At 43.4% G+C, this 21316-nt stretch overlaps 1 protein-coding gene across 1 annotated transcript in view; it reads left to right on the forward strand.

Annotated features, from left to right (window-relative positions):
- Positions 1-7743: 7743 nt before the first annotated feature.
- Positions 7744-21316, forward strand: part of CCDC68 (coiled-coil domain containing 68) — a 32007-nt gene continuing 18434 nt past the window's right edge. The window contains exons 1-4 of the mRNA XM_032213016.1: positions 7744-7863; positions 9863-9949; positions 14502-14639; positions 20949-21074. Coding sequence (XP_032068907.1) covers positions 7744-7863; positions 9863-9949; positions 14502-14639; positions 20949-21074 — 471 coding nt within the window. The remainder of the gene's footprint in view (positions 7864-9862; positions 9950-14501; positions 14640-20948; positions 21075-21316) is intronic.

Consider the following 21316-nt stretch of genomic DNA (forward strand, 5'->3'; position numbering starts at 1 on the left):
TGCAAAGATACACGCCAGGTGTCAAGCGCCTGAATTTTGATCATGTGACCGTGGGGATGCTGCAATGGTCGTGAATGTGGAAAAATGATCATAAATCACTTTTTTCAGTGCTGTTGTGACTTCAAATGGTCACTAAATGAATGGCTGTAAGTTGAGGACTACCTGTATTGGCTTCTCAGTCTTTTAGATAAAGATCACATGGCCCACAGAAGTGAAATGGTAAATGTGGTTGTAGTTGTACTTGTAGGCTTTCCTTGCCTGTTCTACCTCCCCGGGGGAGAGCCTTCTCTGTTGCAGCTCCAGCCCGCTGGAGACCCCATGGAGATCCGGACCCTTACTACCCTCCCGGCCTTCCGCAAAGCCGTTAAGTCCTGGCTGCTCCAGCAGGCCGGGGGGCTCTCGAAATATCTAGCCCCTCGGAAATTGTGACTGTTGTATATTTTAATATGTTGTTTGTGTATTATCCCCCCTCCCTTGTTTTATTGTAAGCCGCCCGGAGTCCTTCGGGAGTGGGTGGCATACAAATCAATAAAACTATAAACTATAAACTATAAACTACCTCCTCTGTCCATTACTTCAGGAGCCCCACAGATGGCCATCCGTAGTTTAAATTCCTCCATTTGGGAAAACCCACCACTTCCTAACACAGACCTTTCCATTATCGTAGACATATTCTTCCTGGTGTCCAGTTGACTTCTACTTCAATTTAATTAGAACCCATGGCTCCTCTCCTCCCCTATCCTGTCCCCTTCCCTCCTTCCCTCTCCCCTCTCCACTCCCCTCCTCTCTTCCCTCTCCTCCTCTCCTCTGCTCTCCCTTCTCCTCTCCATTCTTCCCCCTCTCCTCTCTCCTCTCCGCCTCCCCTCCTGTCCTCTCCTCACTTCTCCCCTTCCTTCCCCTTTCCTCTCCCCCTTCTCCTCTCTCCCCTCCTCTCTCCGCTTTCTCCTCCCTTCTCATCTCACCTCCTCTTTCCCCTTTCCTCTTTCCTCCTCCCTCTCCCATCCCCTCTCCTCTCTCCCCTCTCCTCTCTCTTCTCCCCTCCTCTCTCCTCTCCTCCTCCCCTCCTGTCCTCTCCTCACTTCTCCCCTTCCTTCCCCTCTCCTCTCTTCCCTCCCCTCTCCCCTCCTCTCTCCTCTTTCCTCTCCTTCCCTCTTCTCTTCCCCTCCTGTCCTCTCCTCGCTTCTCCCCTTCCTTCCCCTCTTTCTCCCCTCCCCTCTCTCTTCTTTCCTCTCCACATGGCTCAGTGACTGCGGTGCTTAGTGATGGAAGTTCCAGTTCCAATTGTGGTCATAATTCAAGGGCTAGAAAGAAAAGTTTTCTTTCAAAACATCAGCACTGTAGCTGTAGGCACCATGAGATAGTAAATTGCAAGAAATGTATTTCCTTCCCAAAGAAAATTCAGCCAGAGCAATTAACAGGCTTGTTAATTGTTTTACTTTTTCTTTTTTGTTCACTAAAATGGGCGGAAAGTTCTCCAGATGCTCCATATTTTATATTTTAAACTTCAGGAGAAATCCATTATGGCATATCGGGAACTCTGCATACTGGGATGGTGTTGAATGGGACACCTCTTCCCAAGTCCTTTGATTTTGTTTAGATTCTTTTACTTACAGCACCACACACACAAAAGGATTGATAGTATCTTTAGAAGCAAAACAGTATTTTCAAAGGAACTTGCACTTGTTTTTAGGCTTCACATATATCCAGGCTATTGTTATCAAGTAAATTAATGGCGCTATATCACTTGGTTTCAAAGTAATCATGGCCTGTCCAGAGGGGAAGAAGTAAACCTGAAAAGTAAATGTCTTCTTAGAAAGGATGATGAATGTGGCACAACTTGCCTGTTTGTTTTCTAGTGTAATAATAATAATAATAATAATAATAATAATAATAATAATAACAACAACAACAACAACAACAACAAAACAACAACAACAACAACAACAAACTGGTGGGAACATCAGCCTGAACAGCAACAAACTGGTGGGAACATTGGCCTGAAAAAGTCACCAAAAATCAGATGGTCAAGATCTTGTGGGATTTTCGCATACAAACAGACAAAATACTGGCACATAATACACCAGACATCACACTGGTTGAGAAAAATAAGGTCACAATCATAGACATCGCAATACCAGGTGATAGCAGGGTCGCTGAGAAGGAACATGAAAAAATCGTGAAATACCAGGACTTAAAAATTGAAATTCAATGACTATGGCACAAACCAGCAGTGGTAATTCCAGTGGTAATTGGCACACTGGGTGCTATTCCAAAAGCACTGGAATTACATTTAAAACAGTTAAAAATTGACAAAATCACCATCAGTCAAATGCAAAATGCCACACTGCCTGGAACTGCACGCATATTACGAAAATATGTTACGACGTCCTAGACCCCTGGGTGAGGCCCGACTAGTAACCAATGCCAAATCTGGCAAAACAACTGGCCGCTGTGATACAATTGTATAACAACAACAACAACATGTTACCACCAGCAGCAAATGTTGCCTCTGTAATGAGAAAGACGAGACAGTCAATCACTTGATCAGTGGGTGCAGCAAAATTTCACAAACTGACTACCTACAACGCCATGACCGCGTTGCTAAGATCATTCACTGGAAATTGTGCCAAAAGTTTGGATTTGAGTACAGCAAAAAACACTGGGAACATCAGGTTCAGAAAGTTTTAGAGAATGAGAAAGTCAAGATCTTGTGGGACTTCAGAATCCAGACTGACAGCCACTTGGCCCACAACACACCTGACATAACAATAGTTGAAAAGAAAAAAAGTATGGTTCATTGACATTGCAATACCTGGAGATGCACGAATTGAAGATAAACAGCAAGAAAAAATCACAAAGTACCGGGACTTGCAAATTGAAATTGAGCGACTGTGGAAAAAGAAATCGTCTGTTGTCCCGATTGTAATTGGAGCCCTTGGAGCAATACCCAAAGGGCTACCTCGCTATTTGGAAATTTTAAGTTTATCAGACTTGAACATTCTTATTCTACAAAAAACCACCCTACTTGGAACAGCTTATATCCTCCGATGTTACCTTAACAGTTCCTAGATCCTTGGTTAGGACTTGAGCTGTTGAGCTAGAGCTGTTGAGCTACCAACCAGCCCCAAAGGCTGTGAATCTCACCAAAGATTAACCAAATCATCATCATCATCATCATCATCATCATCATCATCATCATCATCATCCGTGTTTGCCATAGCTGCACTCATTACGACAAGCAGTTTAACATGCTCTTTTCATTCCCGATGTATATATTCACCAACAAGGTTGAGGCTATCTGGCATTCGCTAAACATTCACTAACGTATAGAGTATTCCTTTATTTGTATCCCATTTTTATTGTTTTTACAAACAGTCAAAGCAGCAAACATATCCAATACAAAATGATGGGATTCAAATAATTTAACAACCAGTTCTCTGCCCTGGTGACCAGCTGGGTAGGCATGGCTTGGTGGTCATGTGACTGGGTGGGCGTGACCAACTCAAAGTCACTCATGTCGATGGGCGCTTTGCCTTAGCTGTTACAATGTAATAAGGGTTAAACCGGAGAGGCAGTTTCTGTAAGCAGGGCGATAAAAATTAGGCTAGAAACAAGACCAGAATGTTTCCTTCCTGCCTTCCTTACAGGATTAGTCCTGTAAAGTGGTGAAAAACCAAAATGAGATTTCTTCCAACAACTGGTTTTCCGAACTGCTTAGAAAGTTAACAACCGGTTCTCCCGAATAGGTGCGAACTGGCTGAATCCCACCACTGCCAATATACCTTTCTCTTCTTTTCCCCCCACAACAACAACCCGGTGTGGTGAGTTGGGCTAAGAGTGACTGGCTTTTATGGCTAAGGCAGGATTAGAACTCACAGTCTCCTGCTTTCCAGCCTGGGCTCTTAATCACTAGACCAAACTGGTTCTAATATGTATCTTCATCACATCCTAGGATGCTATTTTTAATGTGATGTTGTTATTTAGGTTTAGGTCATAGGGAAAGAAAAATACCTAGGACGTGTTGCTCCTCAACGTCTTATCAGAAGTTGTTTGCAAGAATGTTGTTGGGTGTGACTTCTACTGCTGGCAACTGTCACCATTAATGTAGATGATAAATTATTGTTCCTGCTTGTGTGTGTGTGTGTGTGTGTGTAAAAGATACCAAAACTCCCCAGAACATTTTATTAAATCAAGCAGGTGAGTTGTTTTTCCAATTAAGAATAGATCTTTTTCATTCTGAGAGCAGCAACAGAGCGCGGCAATAGTTTTCTTTCACTTCTTCAAATGAAGCACAAAGTCATAGGTCAGTGACGGCTAACCTTTTCCAGACTGAGTGCCCAAAGTACATATGCACCCGAACCATCAAAACACAATGTGCGTATGTCCCCCGTGCATGCGCCCCATCCCCCACGCATGCGTTCATGGTCCCACCGCACAAGCGCTGGAAGCAGAAGGCTGTCTAAACTTTTATGACACAATCAGATTTCACATCTGTGTTGTTTTCTGATGCGTTGGCCAAATAAATTGCTCACTGTTTCCCTAGATTGTATAATAGCCAGCGAGTTTACTTCAACTAGGTTTTACAATGAAGATGGATCTATATAATGAACTGGATCTTAGGATAGCTTATATTTCAGTCCAGTTGCCAGTGTGTGTGTTTGCTGTTCTAATTCAAAATATGGTGCCAGATGACTTGTTCTGTTTGGACCTTTCTCTGATCAGCATCTGTAGGTGACTAGATCGGCAGCTCAATCTGATACGATCAGTGGTGGGTTTCAAAAATTGTTCGAACCTACTCTGTGGGTGTGGCCTCCTTTGTGGGAGTGGCTTGCCACCCATGTGACCGAATGGGAGTGGCTTGCCACCCATGTGACCGGATATGAAGATGCTGATGACACTTGTCAGAACCACCTTAAATTACCTCACACACAGCACTGCCATGCATAAGAATATGATGTAAACTTGTTTTTTAAAAGGCATCTTTGGTTTGCGTTAAAACAACTTCAACACACGCAATGTTCTGATTGCACCACAAACGCAGTAGTCATCCTTACCTTTCACAGAGGCACTGAGTTTTATAAATATAAAGAGCCGAGGTGGTGCAGTGGTTAGAGTGCTGTACTGCAGCCACTTCAGCTGACTGTTATCTGCAGTTTGGCTGTTCAAATCTCACCGGCTCAGGGTTGACTCAGCCTTCCATCCTTCCGAGGTGGGTAAAATAAGGACCCGGATTGTTGTTGGGGGCAATATGCTGACTCTGTAAACCGCTTAGAGAGGGATGAAAGCCCTATGAAGTGGTATATAAGTCTAACCTCTATTGCTATTGCTAAATATGAGCATGATAGTGTAGAATAATCATATCCAAAGACCAGTTTTGGGTTTCAAAAAAATTTGGAACCTCTTCTGTAGGTGTGGCCTGCTTTCCGGGTCCACGGATGGAACCTCTTCTAACCGGTTCGGTAGATTTGACGAACTGGTTCTACCGAATAGGTGCGAACTGGTAGGAACCCACCTCTGGATACGATGCTTCGGACAGAGTTGTATTTAAGACAGCTCTGTCCTTCAACAAAATGGTTCACCAATACTTCTGTTCCTCCCAGGTTTGACCTCTTCAGTTAGTCATCTCACCCAGCTTAATAGTAGGACTGGCCATCAGAATTAATAAACTGAAGAGGATACTTTTTATTTAACTCTGAAAAACAACCGGAAGACAAAAGGAAGAGGTTATTATTTTAGGTCTATCATGGTCCTAAGCCAGAGGTGGATGGATGATACATGCTGTTGAATACCAGCTCCTAATTCCATGGTCAGCAATGTGGCAGGAAGAGACATCTGGACTGTCCTATATTGTTCACTCCTTTCCTAAACATTTTAAACAAAACTCAAGGACTTGGGAAATCAACTGAGAAAGTACTTTTCTTTTGTAATTCACAATATACAAGTAATCCTTGACTTACAACAGTTTTTTTAATGACATTACTAAGTTACGACAGCTCTGAAAAAGTGACCCATGACTGTGTTTGACACCGACGACATTACAGTATCTCCATGGTCACGTGATCAAAATTGGGATGCTTGGCAATTGGCATGCATTTATGATGGTCTTAGGGTCCCCAAATCATTTTTGTGACCTTCTGACAAGCAAAGTCAGTGGGGAAGCCAGATTTATTTAACAATCATGTTACTAAGCTAACATCTGCAGTGATTCACTTAGCAACATGTGGCCAGAAAGGTCACAAAACTCACTCAACAAATGTCTCAGCAATAATGTTGGGCTCAGTTGTGCTCATAAGTCAAGGGCCATCTGTACTCTATTTTTATCAAGCTTTGAAGTAATCTGTCCCTTGTTGTGTCACACATTTCATCAGGGTGCTGTGGCCCGCCAGCAGCCAGCACAGCTGGCACCAGAGTTGGACAATGAGGAGATTGGGGAGGAGCATGGGCCAGCCCATTAGGCTGGGGAAGGCCGTCTGGCAGTGATCAGGTGCCTATGGAGCCAGAAGAACAGTGAGGCAGAAGAACAGCTGGAGCCTGTTCCCAGTGTGCACATGCGCAGAGCTGCCAGAAGAAGAGAACAACTCAGAAACCAGGGTAGACTTGGGAGTAAAGTCACAGGGGGGAGGTGATTGGCCCCTCCCATAGGAAATAAAAGAGGAGCAAAAGGCTTTTGCAGGAAACAATTCGTTCGTTGAGTAGTTAGATTCGTTTCAGAAGTGTGAAAATCTGTCCGTGAATCTCAGAGACTTTGTATTGTATTTGTATTTTATTATTTGTATGCCGCCCTTCTCCGGGAGGACTCAGGGCGGTGAACAATTCAAGGGGGAAAAAGGGGAACATAAAAGACAAAATACAAATAATAAAAGTAGACAACAGTCGCACAACCATACATGTTGAGAGGGGAGAGCCTTTTCTGTTGCTGCCCCGACCCTATGGAACGAGCTCCCCATGGAGATCCGCACCCTCACCACGATCCAGACCTTCCGCGCAGCCCTCAAGATCTGGCTCTCCCAGCAGGCCTGGGGATAGGCTTCCAATTACCCGCCCGAGTGTTTGATTGCTGAATGAAAGTTGTGTTTTATTATTTTTCTTTTGTTCACAAAGTGTTTGTTCTGACCTTGCACTTCCCCTCCCCTGTGGTTGTAAGCCGCCCTGAGTCCCCTCAGGGAAAAGGGCGGCATATAAATCCCAATAAAACCTCAAAAAACCTCATCACCCCCAGGCCTGCCGGCAAAGCCAGGTTTTGACGGCTTTTTGGAAGGCCTGGAGAGAGGTGAGGGTCCGAATCCCTGCGGGGAGTTCATTCCAGAGGGCCGGAGCTGCCACAGAGAAGGCCCTCCCCCGAGTAATAGCCAGGTGGCATTGGCTGGTAGATGGCACCCGGAGGAGGCCAACCTGTGAGATCTAATGGGTCTGTGGGAGGTCTTTCCTTGCACAGCACCCCCTTTGGAAAATATTTACATGGCAGCTTTCCAAGATAGATAAGGTCTGTAGTCATAAATATTCCTTTGAAAGGCTGTTTGCCAGGCCTTCGCTGAATGTGAATGAGAAGAATTCCCATGCGTTTAATAAAAGGGGTTCTGTTGGGGCCAGGACTCTGCCTCATGCTTTTTGGGGAAGCCCAGGTCAGAACATACGGTTCATTTATTTGGTCTACTGATTGGAGTCTGAGTCTTTGCCATGTGTAGATTTTATTTTTAAATTCATCTGTGGTCTTTTGATACAGATCATCTTCAAACTTGGATAATGTCTACCACCTTAGTGGTGACACATCATCTGAGAAAAAATACAGAGACAGCAGAACGTTTCCTCTTTTGTGGATCTAACTTGTCTGAGATTATTGAAGAAACAGAATATATTAAAAAGGTACGGATTTTTGTACGAACACGTAACAAAACCAGATCCACTGGTCTATGCTGTTTACCTAAATGTCTGGGATGGACAGTCTGAGATCTCAAGGAATGTTAGCTTAGTTATTTAAGATCCTTTTAGTTGTTAGTGATAAAGCACTTTTCTGGATAAAACCCGTGCACTGAGTTGTCTGTGTGTGAGACTGTGTGTATGTGTACCTACCCACACAATTCAATTCATGTGTTTTATCCAGAACAGTGCTTTAGCAATGATAATTAATGTTAGCTCCCCCCCCCACACACACAGTGACTTGTATATTATGTCTAGATCACAGGTGTCAAATCTGATGCGTCACATTGATGCTATGTGACATATTGCAACTTTTTTCCCCTGGAATAGGTGCACATGACGCACCCGGCCCACCAGCCACCAGTTTGACACCCTTGGTTTAGATCAACAATATTAAAGCTAAAGGAAAAGGTTCCTCTCGCACATCTATGCTAGTCTAGGGGGAGGCACTCATCTCTATTTCAAAGCTGAAGAGCCAGCACTGTCCGAAGATTTCTCTGTAGTCATGTGGCTGCCATGACTAAATGCCGAAGGCGCACGGAATGCTGTTACCTTCCCACCAAAGGTGGTTTCTATTTTTCTACATGCATTTTTTACGTGCTTTCAAACTGCTAGGTTGGCAGAAGCTGGGACAAGTAACAGGAGCTCACCAGAGATGGGTTGCTCCCGGTTCGGCCTGGTTTGGCTGAACCAATAGTGGTCTTTTGGCCTGGGTCACAGAACTAGCAGCGATCCAGGCTGGCCACACCCCCAAACCAATTCCCTGGTCACTGCTGCCATTGCACACATGTTGTTTAGTACTGTGTGCCTGTGTGCAATTCACTGTAAATTGTTCTGTGAATGCTTGAGAACAATGTACACTGAATTGTGCACGTGCATGCGTGTGAAGCGAAACGGTAGTAAAACCGGAAGCAACCCACCTCTGGAGCACATCCTGATATGCAGCACTAGGGATCTTAGAATATTAAAATATTAGAAGTCTGGAAATCGTCGTACTAGGAAGAAGTATGTTTAGCCTTGAGAATTAATAACTAAAATATAACCACCTCCTTCATTGTCCAGCATGCAGGCTACAAAATAATTTTTTGGAGTTACCGGAAGACAGATCCTGGTTGAATATGAGAAAAAAAGTGTGGACAACTGACAGTAGGATTGTTTTTTAAAAGAGGTCATTAATGCATGTCTTCAAACAGAGCCTAGAGAGCGATTTGCCATGCAGTTTAAATCTGGGTTCCTGCTGTGAGCAAAAGGTTGAGATTTTTCAGTTCTGTTTGTTTAATTTTAATTAAAAAAAAACATTTAAAGGGTAAAACGAATAGCCATGAAAAGGGAAAAAGAAGAGGGAAAAGGGCATGTGTATGGAAAATAAATTATCAGTAAATAAGCAGAGAATTTACAATTGTTATAATATTTAAAATACGTTACAGGTAGTCCTCGACTTATGACCACAATCGAGCCCTAAATTTCTGTTGTTAAGTAAGACATTTATTACATGAATTTTGCCTCATTTTATGACCTTTCTTGCCACAGTTGTTAAGTGAATCACCACAGTAAATAAGTTAGTAACGTGGTTGCTAAGTGAATCTGATTTCTCCATTGATTTGGCTTGTCAGGAGGTCGCAAAAGAGGACCACATGGCCTTGGGATGCAGCAACAGTCATAAGTATGAACCAGTTGCCAAGCAGCTGAACTTTGATCACATGAGCTTGCTATGAGGTTGCTATGGAGGCCTTAAGTGTGAAAAATGGTCATAAGTCACATTTTTCCATGCCGTTGTAACTTTGAATGGTCACTAAATGAACTATTGCAAATCGAGGCCTACCTGTATTCCTGACTGGTATTACATTATTTATAAACATGAAAACAGCTTCTTGGTGCTTTCTTTACATCTGACATTTTCCTCTTAAAAACCATAAACATTTCAGGTGGTTTTTTTTCCTTGCAGATCCGTTCCACACTAGCAAAATTTCAGCCTCTGTTGTATAAAAAGGAACTCAACCATAGAATTGCAAATGGCATCCTGGATTCAAAGGTATGAAAGATTTTCTATGCCGTACAGTCTGATTAGATCTGTTCTGCACAATAGCGTGGATGTCCTTCAGACTTGTGATAGCCACTCGGTAGCCAAATTATGTTCATCAGACCAATCCACTCTCACCTGGCATTCAACACACTACAGACTTACCAAATCTACACTATCCTTTAAGTTTATCCTATTTTTCTTTCCTTTGGAGTGACCAAGGATAAGTAGATAGAAAGAGCCGTGGTGGCGTAGTGGTTAGAATGCAGTACTGCAGGCTACTTGTGCTGCCTGCTGGCTGCCTGAAATTTGGCAGTTCAAATCCCACCAGGCTCAAGGTTGACTCAGCCTTCCATCCTTCTGAGGTGGGTAAAATGAGGACCCAGATTGTTGGGGGCAATAGGCTGATTCTGTGAACTGCTTAGAGAGGGCTGTAAAGCACTGTGAAGCAGTATAAAAGTCTAAATTCTATTGCTATAGACCAATGTTTCTCAATCTTGGCAAATTGAAGATGTCAGGACTTCAACTCCCAGAATTCCCCAGCCAGCATTTGCTGACTAGGGAATTTGGGAGTTGAAGTCTGGACATCTTCAAGTTGCCAAGGTTGAGAAACACTGCTATAGACACAAATGCTACCAAAAGTATTGATTACCCTCTAGTTCCCCCCCACTTCCCCCCAAATCCTCAATTTTCTTCCTCTTTCAGAAAGTCAAGCAGCTGAGCTTCTTTTGTGGCCTTCCTATCCAGAGGTCACATGGTGCCATCCAGGAAGCGAGCACCATTTGGGATTTTTGAATGACAAGAATTCTGGCTGCTCCCCAAAGGGTGGCTACTTTAGAATATTACCATGCGGCTTTTCTATAGGAAGCCTGCAAGGTGTTTCTTCTTGGGAAAGACAACCCTTGGAAGAGAAGCGGAGCGAGGCATGATGGGGCAGGAAGCAGGCCTAAAGCCGTGGGGGGTGCAGTAGTTAGAATGGAGTATTGGAGGCTAATTCTGCTGACTGCCAACTGCCAGCATTTCGGCAGCTCGAGTCTCAGCGGCTCAAGATTGACTCAGCCTTCCATCCTTCCGAGGTAGATAGAATGAGGGCCCAGATTGTTGGGGGCAAGAGGCTGACTCTGTAAACTGCTTAGAGAGGGCTGTAAAGCACTGTGAAGTGGTATATAAGTTTAAATGCTATTGCTATTGCTTATGGCAGTGTTTCTCAACCTTGGTGACTTTAAGTCCTGTGGACTTCAACTCCCAGAATTCCCCAGCCAGATAGCTGGGGGATTCTGGGAGTTGAAGTCCACAGGACTTAAAATCGCTAAGGTTAAGAAACACTGGCTTATGGGGACCCAACCTGTTGGGAAGTAGGCCCAAGGATCCCAGAGGGGCAAGATGGCAGGGGGGGGAGGATAGACAGGTGGGACAGCTGCAGCATCCATATAGTCAGTTGTAAAGGTGAGCAGATTGCCAAACACCCAAATTTTGTTCATGTCACACTGCAGGGTTGCTGCATTGGACATAACTTTGGGAGAAGCTCATAAGTCCGTTTGTTCAGCATCATAATAATTTTGAATAGCTGCTGAATGAATGGTCATAAAGTCTACTGTGTTTCCCCGAAAATAAGACAGGGTCTTATTTACTTTTGACCCCCAAAATAAGCACTTGGCCTTATTTACAGGGAGGTCTTATTATTATTGAGGTGCAGGAGGCAACAATCGTGGTCACCTCATGGCTGCGGCTGTGTTGCAAGATTTTTGGGAGGGCTTATTTTTGGGGGGAGGGCTTATTTTAACGCATATGCTCAAAAGCCCAATTGGGCTTATTATCCGGGGAGGTCTTATTTTCAGGAAAACATGGTGGCTTGTGTGCCTGAAGCCATACCAAAGGATCTGGAAAACTACTTGGCATGGTGATAGAATGGACAGAATCTCCACACGTCCGTTTCGAAATTCACATCACTTGGAATGGCAGAATATTTCAGCAGTGATTTTAGCTGTTCTAGATCTCATCCCAAAGGATGCATTTTCCCAAAGTTCTGAAGAAGCTTCTTCGATGAGATGTGGAACAGTTTCAAAGCAAAACAAAAAAAATGAGAGAGTGTGGTTGCCTTTTGGAAAGACCACCTTTGGGACAATCATGACCTTGAGAGTCTCCCTAGACACTTGGGAAGGATCCGGTGATCAAAAGTATCAAATCTAGTCAGAACCATCTGGTAGATTATATGTAAATAAGAACAATAACAATATTTTCAGCATTAACTCCTAGGCATTGTCTGGACAAGTTCCCGTAGTTTTCTTTGCAAGATTTGCAAAAATGGTATGCTGTTTCCTTCTTTCGAGAGCTGAAGGTCTGGTCCATGGTCCACCTACCTGGTTTCGTGCCTAAGGCAGAATGTAGAATCTCTGGACTTCAGTGTGTTATCCACTGCACCAAACTGACTTTTGATAATGCAGTACTGTGGCTACTTGCCCTTCTGCATGGAGTAAAGTGAGATTTGCTGATTAATGCCCATGTCAGGGTTCCAAATAGTATCCAAAATTAAATCAGAGTCCAAGGCAAAGCATTGCTCAAAGTTCCAATTTATTAAGAGAGCCATGTTGGCGCATCTGGGAAAACCCGAATCTGAAAGCTTCCTGGTTTTCCCCACCCAGTTGAAAGTTCAAGATCTTGCTCCGCAGCCCATCACATGGTCCAATCTTCTACTGCCATTTTGACAGTTCCACCCATCCAGTTCCGGTCAGGTGCAGACGTGCAAAGACAAAAGATGACCTTGGCTTTCTAGAAAGGAATTTTGTTTTGGCTACATAGCATCTACTCTGTACAATCCCCCCTCCCATTTTCCCACCATAGAAAAGACATAGTAGAATATTAGAAAGTGTGACAGGCCAAGGCTCGAAAAAGAATATGGCTGCAAGCCTGACAGCCCACTTCTTGATTCTCTCCAGTTTTACCAAACTTAACCTGCCCCTGTACATTTTAAGAAAAAGCTGTTAAAGGGGACTACGGTACACCAAAACTCCGTGACGGTAGACCTATGGCACGCATGCCCAAAGTGGCATGTGGAGCCATGTCACCTACCACATGCGCTATTGCCCGTTCCTCTTCTGGGTTTCTGGCACACATGCACATGCAATTATAAGTTGGCCTTTGTGTGTGCCGCAGTGCCGGAAACCGGAAGAGCTAGTGTTCTATTTTCCAGTGTGAGCATGCACGCTGGCCAGCCGATCAGCGTATGCACATGCACGGCAGTAACCGGAAGACTTGCTGGCTGGCACGCATATGCACACTGGGAACCAGAAGTACATTTTCCGGCATGTGTAGGCCCCCTGGGCGGCTCCTCTTCCTGGTCGCAGCACAGACAAGTGCGTGTGCCTGCACAAAGTGCTCGTGCCCGCATGAAGTACTCCCTTTTCGGCACTTGGTGCTGCATGTGCATTCGCTCGCTCCCTTTTTGGCACTAGGTGCCGAAAAGGTTTGCCATCACTGCCATCACTCATGTGCTGCATATTTTGTCACACTAACATGTTAGTAATATTGACAATTTGTCCGATAACCCTGGTGCTCCTTAAGCAAAAGTTACAGGCTCAGGTGAGTTCAGTGTTCATAAAGCATGCTAAGGCATTTTTGGGCTTTTTACATGCCGAATTCCCCTGTTCTGCAAACCTTGTCAGAATGAGTTTGCAGCCTGATGCATTCTTCCAAGTACTAATTAATCTTGTAGGCAGAGAAGATTGCCCTAAGGGAATTGGGGCTGTTATTTATCAAGTCCGTTGTGCAAATGCTTTCAAAAAATAAAAACCCCAGGGAGCTGAGCAAATAGAACATGATATTTTACTGCATGGGTTGAGAAGTGGGGGGGAAAAAACTTCTTTGATAGAAGTTTAAATTCTCCTGGGTTCAATTCATGGATGAAAGTACAGGTGGACATCGGTCCTCAAAAATTCATGCTATCTGTTTTCCAGTGATGTCGGTCTACCATTCACTTGGTCTAGTCTAAAGATGTCCCAGAACATGCAGATGCATTTGGCCCAAGAAAAATCAAGGCCCTAACAACAGAGCAACTGGCAGTGAGTTATGGGTGATAACTCTAGGGGGCGGTGCTCATCTCAATTTCAAAGCTGAAGAGCCAGCGCTGTCCAAAGACGTCTCCATGGTCATGTGGCCGGCATGACTAAACGCAGAAGGGGCACAGAACGCTGTTACCTTCCCACCAAAGGTGGACCCTATTTTTTCTACTTGCATTTTTTTACGTGCTTTCGAACTGCTAGGTTGGCAGAAGCTGGGACAAGTAACGGGAGCTCACTCCGTTATGCAGCGCTGGGGATTCGAACCACTGAACTGCTGACCTTCTGATCGACAAGCTCAGCATTTTAGCCACTGAGTCACCACATCCCTCAAAAGAATATACTCCTTATTAAATTTCAGCATTGGGCAGTTCTATTAAATTTTGAAAGAATTTGAATGAATAATAAACTACATTTGTCACTTAAAGCAAATTGTAGAAATCAAGTTAATAAAAGGCAGGCAAAGAGGCAGGAAGAACTGATTCATCCTTTTCTTTTCTTCATTTTAGCTACATGTTACAGAATCTGGATTGGTCCCTGATGAAGAGATGCTGTCTTCCAGCAACGAGGAGACCTTAAAAAGGATAGAAGCAGTAGAAGAAGAATTAGTATGCGTGAACAAAGAAAACAAAAGGCTAAAGATGAAGGTGCGCTTTTTTAATTTTTGTGCTTTTAATACAGGAGGCCCATTTGGATTTCAGATTAGTTTTCAAAGTTATTCGATTCTTTATTGGTTTTGAAGCTAATCCAAAGCCTGAAAATGGTTGAAGTGATAAAACTATTTTTTTATTAAATATTTATTTTTATTGATTTGATTTGATTTATTTAGTTCGTCAAACATGTACGAGATAACAGGTATAAGTATAAACATGGACATGAGTACAAATAAATAGGGGCAGTAGGACAGGGACCGTAGCAGGGGTGGGTTTCTCGCCCTGTTCCAACCGGTTCGGTTGGAACGGGGCCGGCGGCGTCCTCGTGCAGGCGCACAGTGCACGCATGCGTACTAGCGTCTGTGCGATGCTCCAGCTGCTCCTGGAGGATCACGCAGGCGCTGTATGCATCCTGCGCATGCGTGGAAGCACAGAACTCGTCAAAACCGGGTAAGAAACGCGGGCGAGCGGGTGGGCCCTTCGGCGTTCCCGGAAGTTACTTCCGGGTTCACCGACCAACCGGTTCACGGGGACTGCCGCGAACCGCCTGAAACCCACCCCTGGACCATAGGCACACTGGTGCGCTTATGCACGTCCCCTTTACGAACCTTTTAGGAATGAGGTGAGGTCCACACTAGACAGTTTAAGGTTAAAGTTATGGGGGTTTGAGGAAGTAACAACAGAGTCAGGTAAAGCATTCCAGGTATTGACCATTCTGTTGCCAAAGTTGTATTTTCTGCAATCGAGTTTGGAGCGGTTTATCTTGAGTTTGTATCTATTGTTTGCCCATGTATTATTGCGACTGAAGCTGAAATAGTTGTTGACAGGTAGGATGTTGTAGCAGACAATTTTGTGTACTATGCTTAGGTCAGACCGTAGGTGGCGCAGTTCCAGATTGACCAAGCCCAAAATTTCAACTCTGGTGGCATAAGAGATTCTAGTGTGTGCAGAGGAGTGGACTACTTTTCTTGTGAAATACCTCTGGACCTGCTCAATCGTATTAATATCCGATATACAGTGTGGATTCCAGGCAGATGAGCTGTATTCGAGAATTGGTCTGGCAAAGGTTTTGTATGCCCTAGTTTGCAGTACAATGTTACTGGAGAAGAAGCTTCGCAAGATTACATTAGCAACTCTTAATGCCTTTTTGGCAATGGTGTTACAGTGAGTTCTGGTGCTTAGACCCATCTTGTCTACATATGACTCCGGTGGCTTACAAAAAATAAAAACGATATAAAACAACGAAACAGATTAAAACAATTTTTTAAAAAGGCATATAGAAAGCCTGTATAAAAATGTTACAAAATTCACAGTCAAATTCATACACACTTTCAGCACGCGAGGACAAAAAGGTTAGCCAGCACTGGTATATAGCAATAATTAACAAATTTCCCTTTGGCATGTTCCTAATGGGTTATAACCAGTGGTGGGATTCAGCCAGTTCACACCTATCCGGGAGAACCAGTTGGTAACTTTCTAAGTAGTTCAGAGAACCGATTGTTGGAAGAAATTTCATTTTGTTTGTTTTTTTCACTTTACAGGGCTAATCCTGTAAGGAAGGCAGGAAGGAAACATTCTAGTGTTGTTTCTAGCCTCATCTTTATTGCCCTGCTTACAGAAACTGCCTCTACAGTTAACCCTTATTACATTGTAATAGCTAAAGTGAAGCGTCCATCGACCTGAGTGACCTTGAGTTGGCCATGCCAACCCAGTCACATGACCACCGAGCCCCACATACCCAGATGGTCATTAGGGCAGAGAACCAGTTGTTAAATTATTTGAATCCCACCACTGTTTATAACAATGGCATGGAGCTTATTAAGCAAATGTTAGAAGACATTGAGCATAATTGAGGAAGGGCCTCTGGGTTATAGTGTCTCCTTAGTGAAGCAAAGGATCCTCAACCCGCACATTATTTAAATTAGCCTATATCCACTACTAATGGAACATATTTTATTGCTTTCCCTTCTGTAATTATTGATGACAGATAGGAAGGAAACCCCTTAAGGAATGCCCTTGAACTTTGGGGAACTGGAAACCGTAGAATTTATATTTCTGCAGAGTTTATTGAGAACTACACTGCCAGTTTGATGTAGTGCTTTCTTAGCTAGGAAGCAAACATTGGAAAATCTTGCCCCCAAAAAACCCCAGCAGGGATTTGTCCAGGTGGTAGCCAGGAGCCAAAAATGACTTGAAGATGTACACATGCAACACACACACGAAAAATTGTCCTCTAATGAAAATACTCCCTGGCCCCCTTGGTCAATGGTACCTAGAAGTTTTTCTCAATGATTGAGTTCTTGAAAAAGCCCCTTTTTAATTGCTACATTTTGTGCCTTAGCCATAAGGCTGCATCCTATCTAGATCTGTTAATAGAAGTACACTGAAAAGTAGAACCAGTGGCAGAATGAAGAGCTAATGAGTGAACGGGCTGTTCAATAATTGCTCTCCAGACAAGGAGAGGACTTGAGATTGCCCACATGTGCTCCAGATAGCTGTACCTCATGAGGAACATACCAATCTCTGGGAGGTTTAGTACTATGAGAAACAAAGGAATCACCATCTTGGTCAACCCACCATTGGCACCCTTGAAAGGACACTGAGTTCACTTACTTTGCTTTATTTTAAGCATTTTTGGAAGATGCTACCTGTGTTTCTTTGAAAATATAACAGGGTCTTCTTTTCTTTTGACAACCCAAAAAGTGGCTAGGCCTTTTTTTTTTAGGGATGTCCTAATTTTCTCCCCATGCCCTTCACCTGGCCGCCGGGCTGCTTATTTCGTGGCCGAAAGGAGCGCCACACACACCCCACATGCCTCGCTTGGCCTCCAGGCCACTTCTTTCAAGGGCCAAAAAGAACAAGCAACACACCTGGCCTGTCCACTGAGCTGCTTCTTTCGCAGACCAGCGACGCATGTGCTTAAGTAGGGCCACATTTTGGGGGGTAAGGCTTTTTTAACACATGCGCATAAAACAGTGGTTTTGGGGTGGGTTGTGTTTTAGGAGAAACACGGCAATGATGGGTTCCTTCCCGGTTTGGCTGAACTGACAGTGGTTTGGAGGCCTGGATCAGTGGAACTGGCAGTGACCCAGGTCTGCCATGCCTGCGAATCAGTTCTCCGGCCAGCGTTGTAGGTGCCGCCATCTTGTTTTTTCTTCCGCGCATGCACAGAACAATTTTATTGCACTGTGCATGCGCACGAGTAGTGCATCCACGAGTGAACCAGCAGTGGTGCTGTAACTCACCCCTAAAACATAGTATTAACAGCTGTTCACCTGTTAGGAATGTGTGGATTGACGTTTGGAGTTTTACAGTCCCCAGCGAGCTTCCTTCAATCCTTAGCAAAGAAGTTTTAACTACAACTTTAAAACACAATTTTTTGGAATTGACAGCAAAAGGGTGACTAAAAAATGGATTTTAGAAAGTTACAAGTCGACTTAAGAGTTCAGATAAATATGAAATAAGATTTTTTGAATTAAGTATAAAGAATACTTCCTGAGGAAAAATGTTTTTGCTTTTTTAAAAAATAAATAAATAAAGGTTTTTAAAACTGGGCATTACGAAGAATCAAAGGTTATAATTAAAGGAGAACACTTGCTTGGCTTTCAATTACAGTATGAAGCAAAATATTTCAACTTTATATTTATTAAAGGATAATTTTGAACACAGGACCCAGAAGTTAATTTTAAAAGTTTCCATCTAGATAGACTGATGTTTATGTAATCTAAAAGATGTTATGGAAGAGGAGCAAGTTCTATTGTCATGATCTGAGACTGAGTTGAAAGTGGATTTTTACAAGACTACACTGGACATACAAATGAAACTAGCTGATATCTTAATAATCAAAAGGGATACACAAACAACACACCAAGAGAGTGACCAGCATAATTTTTCCTACCCAGAATTTACAAAAGAGGCTTGTTAAAGTTTTGAAGAATTTTTTGAGAAAGGACAAACAAGAAATGAAAAGAAATAAAACTCTATGACATTATTTGAAGGGATTTAAGATTAAGATTGTTAGAACTAAAAGAAAAGAACATAAAGTTGCGTGTTTTATTTATTATTTATTTATTTTTATTATTAAAATTTATATGCCGCCCAATCCCGAAGGACTCCGGGCAGCTTACAAAGGAAAAGAGAAAGAAAAGAATAAGACAAAAAGACAGTTTAAAACCACAAAAACCACATGCATTCATTCATTCAACAATGAGGTTAACAGCCTCAGGCCTGCCGGAACAGCCAGGTTTTTACAGCTTTCCTGAAGGCCATGAGGGTGGGTATGGTAAAATCAAGGTTAAATGCATATATCTCTGCAACTCTTAATGGATTTCTGCTGACAGGTTGAAATGATGGGGCTATGTCAGAGGTGGTATTCCGTAAGTTCTGACCAGTTCTGGAGAACAGGTAGCGGAAATTTTCAGTAGTTCAGAGAACCGGTAAATACCACCTCTGACTGGCCCCGCCCCCATCTATTCTCTGCCTCCCGACATGGCGCAGTAGTTAAATGCAGCACTGCAGGCTACTTCAGCTGGCTGCAGTTCTGCAGTTCGGCTGTTCAAATCTCACCGGCTCAGGGTTGACTCAGCCTTCCATCCTTCCAAGGTGGGTAAAATGAGGACCCGGATTGTTGTTGGGGGCAATATGCTGACTCTGTAAACCGCTTAGAGAGGGCTGAAAGCCCTATGAAGCGGTATATAAGTCTAACTGCTATTGCTATTGGGCACAGAGTCCCAGCTGATCAGGAGGAAATGGGGATTTTGCAGTAACCTTCCTCTGCCACGCTCACCAAGCCACACCCACAGAACCTGTAGTAAAAAAATTGAATCCCACCACTGGGCTTTATGGATTGGTTTATAGATAAGAGATAGTATATTGAATGAAGAGATTATGTGCTTTTTAAAGAGGTGATAAATTACTAAATTGTTTATAATCATGATGAAGTTGTTTCTTTTTTTTTTGTTTTTCTTTGCTTATTTTTAAATGTCTTTTTTCTATTTTTTACGTTCCCTCCCCTACTTTTTATTCTTCTATTTTCATTTTGTATTAGTTTTCATTGTTGTAATTATATTGAATAAAATTACTATATTATAAAACCGTACCATGTATTAAACTGTTACAGTATTGTATTTCTGAAAAGTACCTGCATGATTTCAACCTGTTTTATTTATTCAATGTTCATACGCGACTCTGGGTAGCTTACCCACTTAAGAACAAAACATAATAAATAGTTATAACTAGAAAACTAAAATGAAGAGTATTAAAAATAAATTAAAACAGGTTAAAGCTTAATTTGTATGAGAGTAAATCCATGCAATGACTAACAATATAAGCAATTACAAGCACCATACATTTTATACTGATTTTGGACCATAACAAAGATACCATTATGTCTAATCATAATCTTTTAAATTACAATAAAATATTTCATACTGAGAACTTATTTACATTGCATCTGATACTCGAACATGGCATGTGATCAGTGGTGAGATTCAGCTGGTTTGCCCAAACCAGTGCAAACCAGTTGTGAAATTACACACACATCCCCGTTATCAAAGTGGATCCTGGGCACTGCGCTGCAATGGGGAAGCGTGCAATGGAGCAGCTGGCATGAGGAAAGGAGGAGTCTGTTTTCCCTCTTTCTTCTCCCTGCTCCACTTTCCCTTGTGCCCGCCACTCTGTTTCCTGTTCTTCCATTGCAGCACAGTGCCCAGGATCCACTTTGATAACGGGGATGTGTGTGTAATTTCACAACTGGTTCACCCAGGGTGAGGTTGGCCATCACGAGAGGCTCACCCGCATGTGGGTGGAGCTGGAGGACAGGGATGGGCCACACCAGTGGTGGGTTCCGGATCCCGTTCCAACCGGTATGGTTGGAACAGGCCCACCAGCATCCACATGCGCAGTGCATGCATGCATCTTAGCGCCTCCGTGATCCTCTGTGATGCTCCTGCTGCTCAGCAGAACATCGCGCAGGCCCTGTACGTGCTGCCATGCATGTGCGCGGAAGTGCCAAAGACTTAAAAGACTGATAAGGAGCTTGGGCGGGCGGGCCCTCCGGAGCACCGTGTCGGAACGGTATCCAGTGCTCCGGGCAGGCTCCAGTACGTCCAGACCGGGGGGTACCACCTGCAACCCACCACTGGGCTACACCTCCCACAACAGCCAACCTGGCCCTGGGCAAATCAGTTGTTAAATTATTTGAATCCCACCACTGCATGTGATCTTTTTTTTTGAAAAAGAGAAACAGTTGTCCCTCTTCAAATGATTTAAGTAATCTGTCTGTTTTCATTGTATCCTCTTCAGCTTGAAGCTATAAGGACAGTCGGTGCTGAGTGTTTGATGCATAGTTCCCAAAAGCTCCAGGAGAATTACACGAAACGCTCTGAAGACCTGAAGAAAAGACAAGAGGGAGTCATAAATACAATGAAGGTAGGAAATGTAAGAGAGCCAGTTTGGTGTAGTGCTTAAGGCACCAAGGTAGAAACCAGGAGATTGTGAGATCTAGTTCTGCCTTAGGAATGAGGCCATCTGGTAGTGAGGGCATCTGCCATAGGAACGAGGGTATCAAGAGTTGTAGGAAGAAGGAGAAACCTCTCCTGAAATCATGCCAAGAAAACTGCAGATACTAAGTATTCTGACCCAGCCTTAGCAGAAACAAGAAACAGACTCCT

Source organism: Thamnophis elegans, chromosome 3 (assembly GCF_009769535.1).
Source record: "Thamnophis elegans isolate rThaEle1 chromosome 3, rThaEle1.pri, whole genome shotgun sequence".
Taxonomy (NCBI): domain Eukaryota; kingdom Metazoa; phylum Chordata; class Lepidosauria; order Squamata; family Colubridae; genus Thamnophis; species Thamnophis elegans.